We start from the raw sequence: 13440 nt of genomic DNA on the forward strand, positions 1-13440 counted from the left end.
AAAAAATTTTGATGAAGCACAGTGCCAGTCTCTCAGCAACTTCTCAGACAGTGAAAATCCGACGGGGGGGCTGGACCACTCCTCCCACAAGGCGTGCTCACAGGTGAATGACGTCACCGATAGGCGTGAAAAAACTCTTGCATGCCCACGAGGGTTCAAGGTTGGCTGATGTAATCACACGTGATTCAAATCCATATGGTTTTTAAAAAAAATAATAAGGTCGGATACTTTTCTAATAGACCTCGTATACAAGGTCTGTGAGAAAAGTATCGGATGCCACAGGAAAAACACCTCCGTTGGAAGCCTTAAGGACAAGTTGGAACATGCCCTGCTGTTAAACAATTTCTCAGATACTCACTCAACTGAAAGCCACCAAAAGCTGCCTGGATTTTACAAATGGTTATCAACACGGAGGTGTTTTTCCTGTGGCAGGTGCGCTGCGCCGGCTGCGAGCCGACGCACCAATCCGTCCGCATGTCTTTCATTAAAAAAATCTCCTTTAACAGTGGAATGTCCGGATAAACTGCTGATCCCAACCTCTTCTGAAAGTTCTCTGTTCTCTCACGATGTCCTGGGTCAACAGAGGCTTAAATTTGGAGGTTTTCAGCTCGAAACAGGCTGACGACGGCGCCTCAGAGCGCAGCGCGACGTCCCGCTCCGTGGGAAGTCCTAAAAGCGACAGTAAGACTCCATAATCTCTCATCAGCCATTAAAATTTTCACAGAAAACCAGCTGAATTTGTCGAATGGTGTCCACTCGGATGTGCCTCACAGTTTTGGAAAAAATTTTGATGAAGCACAGCGCCAGTCTCTCAGCAACTTCTCAGACAATGAAAATCCAACGGGGGGGCTGGACCACTCCTCCCACAAGGCGTGCTCACAGGCAAATGACGTCACCGACAGGCGTGGGAAAACTCACGCATGCGCACGAAGGTTCAAGCTTGGTTGACGTAAAAACATAATCAAATCCATATAGTTTTTTTAAAAAATAAAAAGGTAGGATATTTTTCTAATAGACCTCGTATATATTGATTTTGTCTCTCACAGTTGAAGTGAACGTCCGATAAAACTTACAGACCTCTACATTCTTTGGAGGTGAGAAAACTTGCAAAATTGACAGTGGTTCAAATACTTATTTGTCTCACTGTGTGTGTGTGTGTGTGTGTGTGTGTGTGTGTGTGTGTGTGTGTGTGTGTGTGTATACACACACACACACACGGGTAAACCTCGTTAAACCCGCACAAGTTGACATCTGAAACCACGAGTTAATGAAGTTGACCAAAACAACTTCAAATCAGCTTATCTTGCCATATTGGAATATGTTTGACCATTTGAAGTGTGATTTTTTTTTTTTTTTTTTTTTTTTTTTTTTTTTTTTTTTCTCACCAATCTGGAGTGGGTTCGGGATCTTTTTTTTTCCTCCGCTGGCTGCTGCATGTCAGCGATGAGGTTTTGTCAGTGCGGGCAATTCTGGACGATTCAAAGTTTTTGGATGTGACTCCAGATCCGTACTGCCGGTTCAGATTGGGCCGGAATTTACATATGCACCACACCCGCGGATTACCACCAAATGTGCACATAACCTCTGGAGTGATACATCTGGTGGGTCAGATTTATCACTCCATTGTACATTCTGATAGGGTTAAGTGTGTGACAAGTCCAAATCAGCCCTCCTGTTTAGTCATGAGATAAAAACAAGGATCTGTAATCACCCCAAACACCACAGGCCTGAGGTTGCCATTTCTATTTGGGCTTTGCTGTTTCCATCGAATGAAACACACTGTGCTTAATGGGCCTCCAGCCTGCTTTGTCCATGAAGTTTCTGTGGGAAGATCACCATTCATTATTATTTACATTCCAAAAGGCACTCTGGAACAGTCATGCAAATGTTCGTTTTCAAATAGAAAAGGAATTGACAAATATTGTATACAACATACAAAATTTACCTCATCTCCAGGACACATATGTTCAAAAATCATAAATTTTTAGAATAACTTCTGTTTTTTGCCTTTTTCGGCTTGCAGTGAGTCCTTGCGTTTGTTCCTCTGTGTCCTGTTTGCGGTGTGCTGAGAGGTGGGAGGGGTGGGTCAGACTGCTGTGTGCACTGTAACAGCACAGCAAATAAAGAGCAGAGTTTTACAAACACATTTTTAAACTGTTTTTAAAGTCTGCTCTGAGAGTCTCTGTGAGTGTCCTCTCTGTGGTTAAACTAAAAACAGCTGCAGACCCACGGCGCGTAACAACAAACACTAACCTTTTCCCCAAAACACGCCTAAAATCTCTTTCTGAGGACAACATGATGTAAATTATGCTGATAAAACCTTCTTACCTCTCAATCAGGTTGCGCTTTCCACATAAATACACAAATTCTTGATTCTTCCTGGTCAGACTGCAAACCGGGGGCGCATCCAGATGGAAAGAGGGTGTTGTGGGAGGGGCGTACCCTTCACAACACCCCTTGATTAAAGGTCCACTTTTGAAGAAATTTTTTGTACTGCTACTACTTATAATAATAATAATAATAATAATAATAATAATAAATCATTTTAACAACTAAAATGTTTAAATCTGTACTTGTCTGGACCTACGTTTTACTGTAGTTCTGGACTAACTATCAATAAATATATATATATATATATATATATATATATATAAATAAGTTTAGTTCATTTAACTTTTTGGCATAACTAAAGTAGGATATGAACCAATATCCTTTTTTAATGTAATGTCTAAGCTCAACATTTCTGGTTCTGTTTGGGGTTGCAGCTTTAAAATCAGGTCCGTCAGAAGCCAAAAATGTGAAAATGATTACGGCTCTCATGGTTAGTAATCTGATCAAATTAACATGTAGGTTGTGGTATGGTTAAAGGCAAAGAAAAAGTGAAAATATATAAATCCACACATTAAGCAGAACAACTAAACTGGGGGATCAGGGTCTGAAAATAGTCACCAAAAAAACCCTCCAGAATGCATCCCTGGGCATCAAAAACAACAAATTTTCTGGGTCCTTGAGTGTCCTCCAGACTTCCTGCTGACAAAAGGTTCAGTTTCAGAGTGAGAGAAACTGGCGGTGTGATGACGATGCCGAAATGGGTAAATTTAATCTGTCATATGAAAGAATCGATGTGGATTCTGATGCAGAATTACTCAATGCAGCTGACCAGATGGAGAAATCTGTGTGTCTGCTCACAGAATTTCCAGTTTGGCATGAAGACGCTGTTGCCACGGTAAGCTTCACCGACCAAATTACTGAATAAACTGTGCAAACAGTGGAATTGGATTAGAATGGGAATAACCCTGTTGTGTCTGATGATTTGCGGACGTTCATGCTGGATTACACTCACAACTGTCCGTTTTACTGGCCCCGCTAACGCGTCACAGGTAAAACTCCTTTTTACCGGCTCCGCTAATGTGCCGGTAAAATGCAATTTGCAACTAAAATCCAGCATTAATGTCCGCACGTCATCAGACACTACAGGGTTATTCCTTGAGTAATGTGCAGGTTAAAGTCTTTCTATAATATGATGCTTCGTCAGAAAAGAACAGTAATGGTTAGTGAGTGAAATATAATCTGATCAGCAGGAGAACAATTTGCTCTTTTGTTAACTGTCTCTACCTGGTTTTACCTTAAACTCAGGGTGAACAGATTGATTTGGGCATGAAAAAAATTTAAGATTTGTTTTTTGTTGTTTTGCTTAAATCCCTGCACATCTCACAAGTGCGTTTCAGTTTCTGTGGAAAGATACTAAGACTCCCCTTGTGTCAATTTACATGAAGGCGTGTGCCTTAAAACAGTGAAAATGGATGTCTTGAAAGTGTGGCAAACGTCCTAATTCAAGAAGTAGCATTGCCTCACAGAAACAGTGTTACATGATTGTACATTTAATTTGCAGATATTTTTTGTCTTGTTAGTAAATTGTTGTGTCACATGCAAAATAGTAGTAAAGATATCTGCTGTCACCCACCCTGTTCTTCATCACACAGGTTAGATGTACAGTAAAACTCACCTAAACCGTCATCGTATAAAGTGGGTATTTGCACTCACCGGACAAAAGCAAATGTCCCAATGATTTGTATGATTTTCTATGTAATAAACACCGTATAAAACAGATTTTGTATAATGGATTTTCACCCACATCAAACAATATGTCCCGTCCCATATCTTGCACTTCTGTTTCATGTGGTAATAATGTGTTGCATCACGTAAGCCACAATAAAGACACTTGAGTTTCATAAGCTGCGACTTACACTCCTGAGAAGTGGAACTGAAGCTATTGTGTTGCGTTGTGTTTCCTGGTGAAACCTCAGGCTGTTTGCTGTGGTTTCAGGACAACAGCAGCTTGTTAAGTGTGTATTATCCTCTCCAATGGAACACAATACTCACTCTCTGGCATAGTTTCCACAAACAATCCATACCTGCCTCTAAAGGAAGTGTTTCATGTCTGGCTGGAGAGTTCAGCAGAGTGATTTTGTGATTATATTGGAAATAATCACAAGCTAGAGGGTTCTTTCTTGTTGAAGCAGAATACTTTATGGTCTTGCTTATTTCGCTCATTGAAATTTATCTTATTTGTGTGCCTGCATACTTCAGGGCTACATCCCCTACAGAGACAGCAAGATGACCCGCATCCTGCAGGACTCGCTAGGTGGAAACTGTCGAACCACCATTGTCATCTGCTGCTCGCCTTCCTCCTTTAATGAAGCCGAAACCAAATCCACCCTCATGTTCGGACAAAGGTTAGTAAGCCAGCAGAAGGAAACCTGTCAAAGTCAGACAGCTAAAAAACATCCTACAAATGGTTTTCCTCTGAGCGCAGAGCAAAGACCATCAAGAACACAGTGACTGTGAACATCGAGCTGACAGCAGAGCAGTGGAAGCATAAGTATGAGAGGGAGAAGGAGAAGAATAAGACCCTGAGGAACACCATCACCTGGCTGGAGAACGAGCTCAACCGCTGGAGGAGTGGTGAGACAGTAAATGCACTGCATTTATATAGCGCTTTCCCATCTACATCAGATGCTCAAAGCACTTTACAATAGTGCCTCACATTCACCCTGATATCAGGGTACTGCCATATAAGGCACTCACTACAACCGGGAGCAACTAGGGCATTAAAGACCTTGCCCAAGGGCCCTTAATGATTTTCTGCCCCCATTTTCACACACACACTCACTCAACCGCGTTAGAGAATCTGATATTTTCTGTACCTCCACAGTTCCGCCTGAACAATATGGACACCATGAGAGCGTAAATGAATGCACATGTTCAAAGCAGAGGCGGTGCATTTTCTCTTTGTAGACGTTAACTGCTTTTTGTTTTTCAGTCTGTTGCAGACACGGCTGACTGTAAGCTCCCTTGTTGCCAGTGTAGTGAACATGTAACTTGTTGCTGAATGAAATTTAATGTTTAGTGCAGTGAATTCACGAGTGAAAGATACTTAACAAATAAGCCATGGGTTAAAGTTCTCCGTCACCACGACGATTTCCGTCATTTGGAAAATTTAACAACACATACGCACATGCACGTGGTGTCATGTGTGTTTTGGGGCTGAAATATGATTCTCTCACTGCCAAAGCGACATCCCATTCTGCGCTAATCAAACCAGCAGCAATGTCAGCGTGGATGGCACCGCACCGCAGAGGAAGGGACTGTGTGAATTTTCACTCCTCTCCGCTCTGTTTACTGTTTGCCATGAGCCACGGTCCTTCTCCTCCCTGTCTTCGTGAGAACATTGGCAGACCTTCCCCAAGTAGAGCAGGGTGTGGCTTTGCTTTGAACCAATGAAGCATTGCTTCAATCTGCTGCTTCGCCGATTTTTTTTTTTTTTTTTTTTCGCTTTATCTTAATTTTTCCCCGCTAAAACCCTAAAGAGCATATGTCTGTGAGTAATATTTACCTTTTTTATGTCAAACCGACCTGTTGTGGTCTTCTGAAGCAGTTGATAGATGTATTTTATAACTTAAAAATGGGGCCGATGCTAACGCGTTAGCATGTCTATGACCCCTAATGCTGAACTGCAGTAAATCAGAAAATAGAACATTGCAGTAGTCCAATCTAGAAGAGATAAACACATGGATCAGGGTCTCAGCATCAGTCATAGACAGGATGGGACGAATCTTGATTATATTTTGCAGGTGGAAGAAAGCAGTTCTTGTAAAAGGTTCCTCACTTTGTCAGTGTGATGTATGACACACAAGCCTAGGCTAAGCGTTAACTGGTCAAATTGATGCCGATGTCTCACTGGACCAAGAACCATCATTTCACTCTTATCAGAGTTTAAAAGTAGGGAGTTTCTAGACATCCAACTTCTCACTGATGCAAGGCAATCTTCTAAGGATTTTATGTGAACGAGATTATCAGCAGTTATCGGTGTGTATAATCAATCAATCAATCAATCAATTTTTTTTATATAGCGCCAAATCACAACAAACAGTTGCCCCAAGGCGCTTTATATTGTAAGGCAAGGCCATACAATAATTATGTAAAACCCCAACGGTCAAAACGACCCCCTGTGAGCAAGCACTTGGCTACAGTGGGAAGGAAAAACTCCCTTTTAACAGGAAGAAACCTCCAGCAGAACCAGGCTCAGGGAGGGGCAGTCTTCTGCTGGGACTGGTTGGGGCTGAGGGAGAGAACCAGGAAAAAGACATGCTGTGGAGGGGAGCAGAGATCGATCACTAATGATTAAATGCAGAGTGGTGCATACAGAGCAAAAAGAGAAAGAAACAGTGCATCATGGGAACCCCCCAGCAGTCTACGTCTATAGCAGCATAACTAAGGGATGGTTCAGGGTCACCTGATCCAGCCCTAACTATAAGCTTTAACAAAAAGGAAAGTTTTAAGCCTAATCTTAAAAGTAGAGAGGGTGTCTGTCTCCCTGATCTGAATTGGGAGCTGGTTCCACAGGAGAGGAGCCTGAAAACTGAAGGCTCTGCCTCCCATTCTACTCTTACAAACCCTAGGAACTACAAGTAAGCCTGCAGTCTGAGAGCGAAGCACTCTATTGGGGTGATATGGTACTACGAGGTCCCTAAGATAAGATGGGACCTGATTATTCAAAACCTTATAAGTAAGAAGAATAATTTTAAATTCTATTCTAGAATTAACAGGAAGCCAATGAAGAGAGGCCAATATGGGTAAGATATACTCTCTCCTTCTAGTCCCTGTTAGTACTCTAGCTGCAGCATTTTGAATTAACTGAAGGCTTTTTAGGGAACTTTTAGGACAACCTGATAATAATGAATTACAATAGTCCAGCCTAGAGGAAATAAATGCATGAATTAGTTTTTCAGCATCACTCTGAGACAAGACCTTTCTGATTTTAGAGATATTGCGTAAATGCAAAAAAGCAGTCCTACATATTTGTTTAATATGCGCTTTGAATGACATATCCTGATCAAAAATGACTCCAAGATTTCTCACAGTATTACTAGAGGTCAGGGTAATGCCATCCAGAGTAAGGATCTGGTTAGACACCATGTTTCTAAGATTTGTGGGGCCAAGTACAATAACTTCAGTTTTATCTGAGTTTAAAAGCAGGAAATTAGAGGTCATCCATGTCTTTATGTCTGTAAGACAATCCTGCAGTTTAGCTAATTGGTGTGTCCCCTCTGGCTTCATGGATAGATAAAGCTGGGTATCATCTGCGTAACAATGAAAATTTAAGCAATACCGTCTAATAATACTACCTAAGGGAAGCATGTATAAAGTGAATAAAATTGGTCCTAGCACAGAACCTTGTGGAACTCCATAATTAACTTTAGTCTGTGAAGAAGATTCCCCATTTACATGAACAAATTGTAATCTATTAGACAAATATGATTCAAACCACCGCAGCGCAGTGCCTTTAATACCTATGGCATGCTCTAATCTCTGTAATAAAATTTTATGGTCAACAGTATCAAAAGCAGCACTGAGGTCTAACAGAACAAGCACAGAGATGAGTCCACTGTCCGAGGCCATAAGAAGATCATTTGTAACCTTCACTAATGCTGTTTCTGTACTATGATGAATTCTAAAACCTGACTGAAACTCTTCAAATAGACCATTCCTCTGCAGATGATCAGTTAGCTGTTTTACAACTACCCTTTCAAGAATTTTTGAGAGAAAAGGAAGGTTGGAGATTGGCCTATAATTAGCTAAGATAGGCTGGGTCAAGTGATGGCTTTTTAAGTAATGGTTTAATTACTGCCACCTTAAAAGCCTGTGGTACATAGCCAACTAACAAAGATAGATTGATCATATTTAAGATCGAAGCATTAAATAATGGTAGGGCTTCCTTGAGCAGCCTGGTAGGAATGGGGTCTAATAAACATGTTGATGGTTTGGATGAAGTAACTAATGAAAATAACTCAGACAGAACAATCGGAGAGAAAGAGTCTAACCAAATACCGGCATCACTGAAAGCAGCCAAAGATAACGATACGTCTTTGGGATGGTTATGAGTAATTTTTTCTCTAATAGTTAAAATTTTGTTAGCAAAGAAAGTCATGAAGTCATTACTAGTTAAAGTTAATGGAATACTCAGCTCAATAGAGCTCTGACTCTTTGTCAGCCTGGCTACAGTGCTGAAAAGAAACCTGGGGTTGTTCTTATTTTCTTCAATTAGTGATGAGTAGAAAGATGTCCTAGCTTTACGGAGGGCGTTTTTATAGAGCAACAGACTCTTTTTCCAGGCTAAGTGAAGATCTTCTAAATTAGTGAGACGCCATTTCCTCTCCAACTTACGGGTTATCTGCTTTAAGCTACGAGTTTGTGAGTTATACCACGGAGTCAGGCACTTCTGATTTAAAGCTCTCTTTTTCAGAGGAGCTACAGCATCCAAAGTTGTCTTCAATGTGGATGTAAAACTATTGACGAGATACTCTATCTCACTTACAGAGTTTAGGTAGCTACTCTGCACTGTGTTGGTATATGGCATTAGAGAACATAAAGAAGGAATCATATCCTTAAACCTAGTTACAGCGCTTTCTGAAAGACTTCTAGTGTAATGAAACTTATTCCCCACTGCTGGGTAATCCATCAGAGTAAATGTAAATGTTATTAAGAAATGATCAGACAGAAGGGAGTTTTCAGGGAATACTGTTAAATCTTCAATTTCCATACCATAAGTCAGAACAAGATCTAAGATATGATTAAAGTGGTGGGTGGACTCATTTACTTTTTAAGCAAAGCCAATAGAGTCTAATAATAGATTAAATGCAGTGTTGAGGCTGTCATTCTCAGCATCTGTGTGGATGTTAAAATCGCCCACTATAATTATCTTATCTGAGCTAAGCACTAAGTCAGACAAAAGGTCTGAAAATTCACAGAGAAACTCACAGTAACGACCAGGTGGACGATAGATAATAACAAATAAAACTGGTTTTTGGGACTTCCAATTTGGATGGACAAGACTAAGAGTCAAGCTTTCAAATGAATTAAAGCTCTGTCTGGGTTTTTGATTAATTAATAAGCTGGAATATAAGATTGCTGCTAATCCTCCGCCCCGGCCCGTGCTACGAGCATTCTGACAGTTAGTGTGACTCGGGGGTGTTGACTCATTTAAACTAACATATTCATCCTGCTGTAACCAGGTTTCTGTAAGGCAGAATAAATCAATATGTTGATCAATTATTATATCATTTACCAACAGGGACTTAGAAGAGAGAGACCTAATGTTTAATAGACCACATTTAACTGTTTTAGTCTGTGGTGCAGTTGAAGGTGCTATATTATTTTTTCTTTTTGAATTTTTATGCTTAAATAGATTTTTGCTGGTTATTGGTAGTCTGGGAGCAGGCACCGTCTCTACGGGGATGGGGTAATGAGGGGATGGTAGGGGGAGAGAAGCTGCAGAGAGGTGTGTAAGACTACAACTCTGCTTCCTGGTCCCAACCCTGGATAGTCACGGTTTGGAGGATTTAAGAAGATTGGCCAGATTTCTAGAAATGAGAGCTGCTCCATCCAAAGTGGGATGGATGCCGTCTCTCCTAACAAGACCAGGTTTTCCCCAGAAGCTTTGCCAATTATCTATGAAGCCCACCTCATTTTTTGGACACCACTCAGACAGCCAGCAATTCAAGGAGAACATGCGGCTAAACATGTCACTCCCGGTCTGATTGGGGAGGGGCCCAGAGAAAACTACAGAGTCCGACATTGTTTTTGCAAAGTTACACACCGATTTAATGTTAATTTTAGTGACCTCCGATTGGCGTAACCGGGTGTCATTACTGCCGACGTGAATTACAATCTTACCAAATTTACGCTTAGCCTTAGCCAGCAGTTTCAAATTTCCTTCAATGTCGCCTGCTCTGGCCCCCGGAAGACAATTGACTATGGTTGCTGGTGTCGCTAACTTCACATTTCTCAAAACAGAGTCGCCAATAACCAGAGTTTGATCCTCGGCGGGTGTGTCGTCGAGTGGGGAAAAACGGTTAGAAATGTGAACGGGTTGGTGGTGTACACGGGGCTTCTGTTTAGAACTACGCTTCCTCCTCACAGTCACCCAGTCGGCCTGCTTTCCCGGCTGCTCGGGATCTGCCAGGGGGTAACTAACGGCGGCTAAGCTACCTTGGTCCGCACCGACTACAGGGGCCTGGCTAGCTGTAGAATTTTCCACGGTGCGGAGCCGAGTCTCCAATTCGCCCAGCCTGGCCTCCAAAGCTATGAATAAGCTACACTTATTACAATTACCGTTACTGCTAAAGGAGGCCGAGGAATAACTAAACATTTCACACCCAGAGCAGAAAAGTGCGAGAGAGACAGGAGAAGCCGCCATGCTAAATCGGCTAAGAGCTAGTAGCTACGCTAACCTAGCGGATTCCTAAAAACACGCAAAGTGAATAATGTGTAAATAATTTAGAGGTGATTCAGCAGAAGGAGTGCTTTAGTTAAGGCACGTAAAGATTACACTGGGAAACAAATCGTAATCTAGATAACTAGATCAATCTAACTGCGCAGATTAAACAGCTAACAGATACAGAAAAACACCGCTGTGCTCCGGAACAGGAAGTGATACAATACCGCAGTGACAGCCAACCACCAGTAGAGGCAAGTCTAGTATAACTGAATATCATCAGCATAGCAGTGAAAGGTAATCCCAAAACACCGCAATATGTGCCCAAGGGGTGCTATATAAAGGGAGAAAAGCAGGGGGCCTAAGACGGACCCCTGTGGAACCCCAAATTTCATGTCACTAAGGCCTGGTTCACACGGCAGGATAATTAGATCTTCCCGTTGCAACAATCTTAAGGATGCACCGACAATCGTGATGATGCTAAAAATAATCTTATCAGATATTCCTGCCGTGTGTGGTGTTTTCAGAGCGCTCTGATCTGCTCAGAAGGACATCAGGAGCGCTCCGATAACAAATCGGGGATATTCAACATGTTGGATTGTCTTGGCCTGATATCACAGCGTGTGTTTGTCCTCCGACCACAAACGAGCAGCCAGCTGAATGTGACGTGCAGCCAATCAGAAAGCGAGGTGACGGATGTACAGAGCAGAAAACAAAATCAAAACAGCTTTTCTGACTTACCAGAAAGTCTGGTGGTGGCGCTGTCTCCACTCCTTTAAAGAACGCCTTTTCTTTTTGTATTGTTTTTTTTCCCCCTCTGTTTTAAATAGTCCACAAACTATCTCTGTTTGTTTACTCTGAAGTCACATTTAATCTCGAGAGATTTTGCGAGATTTCCTGTCTGAGCTGGGAATGTTGGTGTGTGAAATCGGTTTGTGTGGTTTTTTCACCGTCTGGCTGAACACCACACACTGTACCACCAAACCTGTTAGATCTATGATTTTTTTTTTTTTTTTTTATCTTCATGTGTGTGGTCTCTCAGGTTTTGGAAACCTAAAGATAATTTAAAATTATGTTTAGGTTTCAGGATAATTTTAAAATCCTGTCGTGTTAATCAGGCTTAAGGTTAGAGGTAGTGTTACTGTACAAAACACAATGAGAATGACTGGTCAAGTGTGACGTCATCCATGCAAGGGCACTCCCAGTAATCCCAAAGTGATTTTTCCAGCCTAATGATTTTCCAGCCTGAAAAGAACCTGATAAAACAAAACAACAGAAAAGATAAAACCAACTAACAATGAACATAAATAAATAAATATAGAAATAAATGTTTCCTGTGAACACCTAGTGACTCTTACACCTCCACTTCATCCCTGTTTTATTTAAGTTTAATGACAATTTGTTTTGGTCAAACCACATCTAAGCTGTGTTTTTACACAAGAAAAAATAAAATGCGGTAAACTGCATATTTGTGACTTTTTTCATGAAAATATCTTATTAAAGATCACATATTACACTTTAGTCAGGCCTTTAAAATACTTTTGTGGACTCTTGCTGTAATATGTTGTCAGTGGTTGAGATAGTTTCTGTAGGCATCTAAAAATACTCATAATCGAGTGAAACCTGATGGAAATCTCTCTAGGTATGTTTTAGACGAGAATATAAGATCACAACTTTGTTACAAGATCAAACAATGTTGTGTGATAAAGGCCTTTTTTTTTTTTTTTTTTTTTACAGTTTTCAAGAACAATAAGAACAGATAGAAAACACTCACACACCCATTAGAAGAAAGAAAAAAAAAAAAAGGAAGGGTGGGCAACAGTGGGATTACATTACGGTCGGAAGCATGCGGTTTTATACAAGTCTTATAGGTTAACCATTTCTTCCGCCTTTGATTAAAAATTGGTACTTGCAGCCTTGAATGGTGAGTAATTCTTTCCATCTCATAAATTTCCTCCATAATCTCTTTCCATTGCGTCAATGTTAAAGTGATGTTTCTCAGCCAGTTCTTTGTGATGGTTTTCTTGCTTGCAATCAGCATCACTTTGTAAAGGTAAATATCTTCTGCCCGTAAAACCTTCTCAGGGGTTAAACCCAAGTACATACTCTGAAAGTCATTAGGAATCTTGTAGCCAAGTATATCCTCCATTTCTTTAGCTATGGATTCCCAAAAAGGTCTGACAATAGGACATGTCCAAAATATATGAGAATGACTGGCACTCATACTACCACAAAGTCTCCAGCACTGTTGAGGAGATTTGAGCTGCTTATTTTTGATGTGTGGTGAGATAAAATATCTTATTATGTTTTTCCAGCTGAATTCTCTCCATTGTCTAGAGGTGGTTGTAGTATGCTGGAAAAGGCAGATAGAATGCCAATCATCCTCTGACAAATTGAGTTGTAATTCAGATTCCCACTTTTTTTTTAATATATATTGAGTCAGTCCCATTGGAGTTTTGCACACATTTGTACAATTTGTAAACAATTTTTGAAGGCAATGTTCTATATGCACCAGTTATCTCAATTAGTTCACTGCTTTCTTGTGAAATATGAGGCCTAATTTCGGAGTTATAAAAATGTCTTAATTGAAAGTATCTAAACAGGTCAGTGTCATCTAGGGCAAATTCCCTTTTTAATTGGGCAAAAGGTTTAAAAACTCTTCC

At 40.8% G+C, this 13440-nt stretch overlaps 1 protein-coding gene across 1 annotated transcript in view; it reads left to right on the forward strand.

Moving 5' to 3' along the window:
- The window catches only part of LOC117521429 (kinesin-1 heavy chain-like), a 131683-nt gene that overhangs the window by 69754 nt on the left and 48489 nt on the right, over positions 1-13440 (forward strand). The window contains 2 exon segments of the mRNA XM_034182724.1: positions 4591-4736; positions 4817-4965. Coding sequence (XP_034038615.1) covers positions 4591-4736; positions 4817-4965 — 295 coding nt within the window.

This window comes from Thalassophryne amazonica, chromosome 12 (genome assembly GCF_902500255.1).
Source record: "Thalassophryne amazonica chromosome 12, fThaAma1.1, whole genome shotgun sequence".
Taxonomy (NCBI): domain Eukaryota; kingdom Metazoa; phylum Chordata; class Actinopteri; order Batrachoidiformes; family Batrachoididae; genus Thalassophryne; species Thalassophryne amazonica.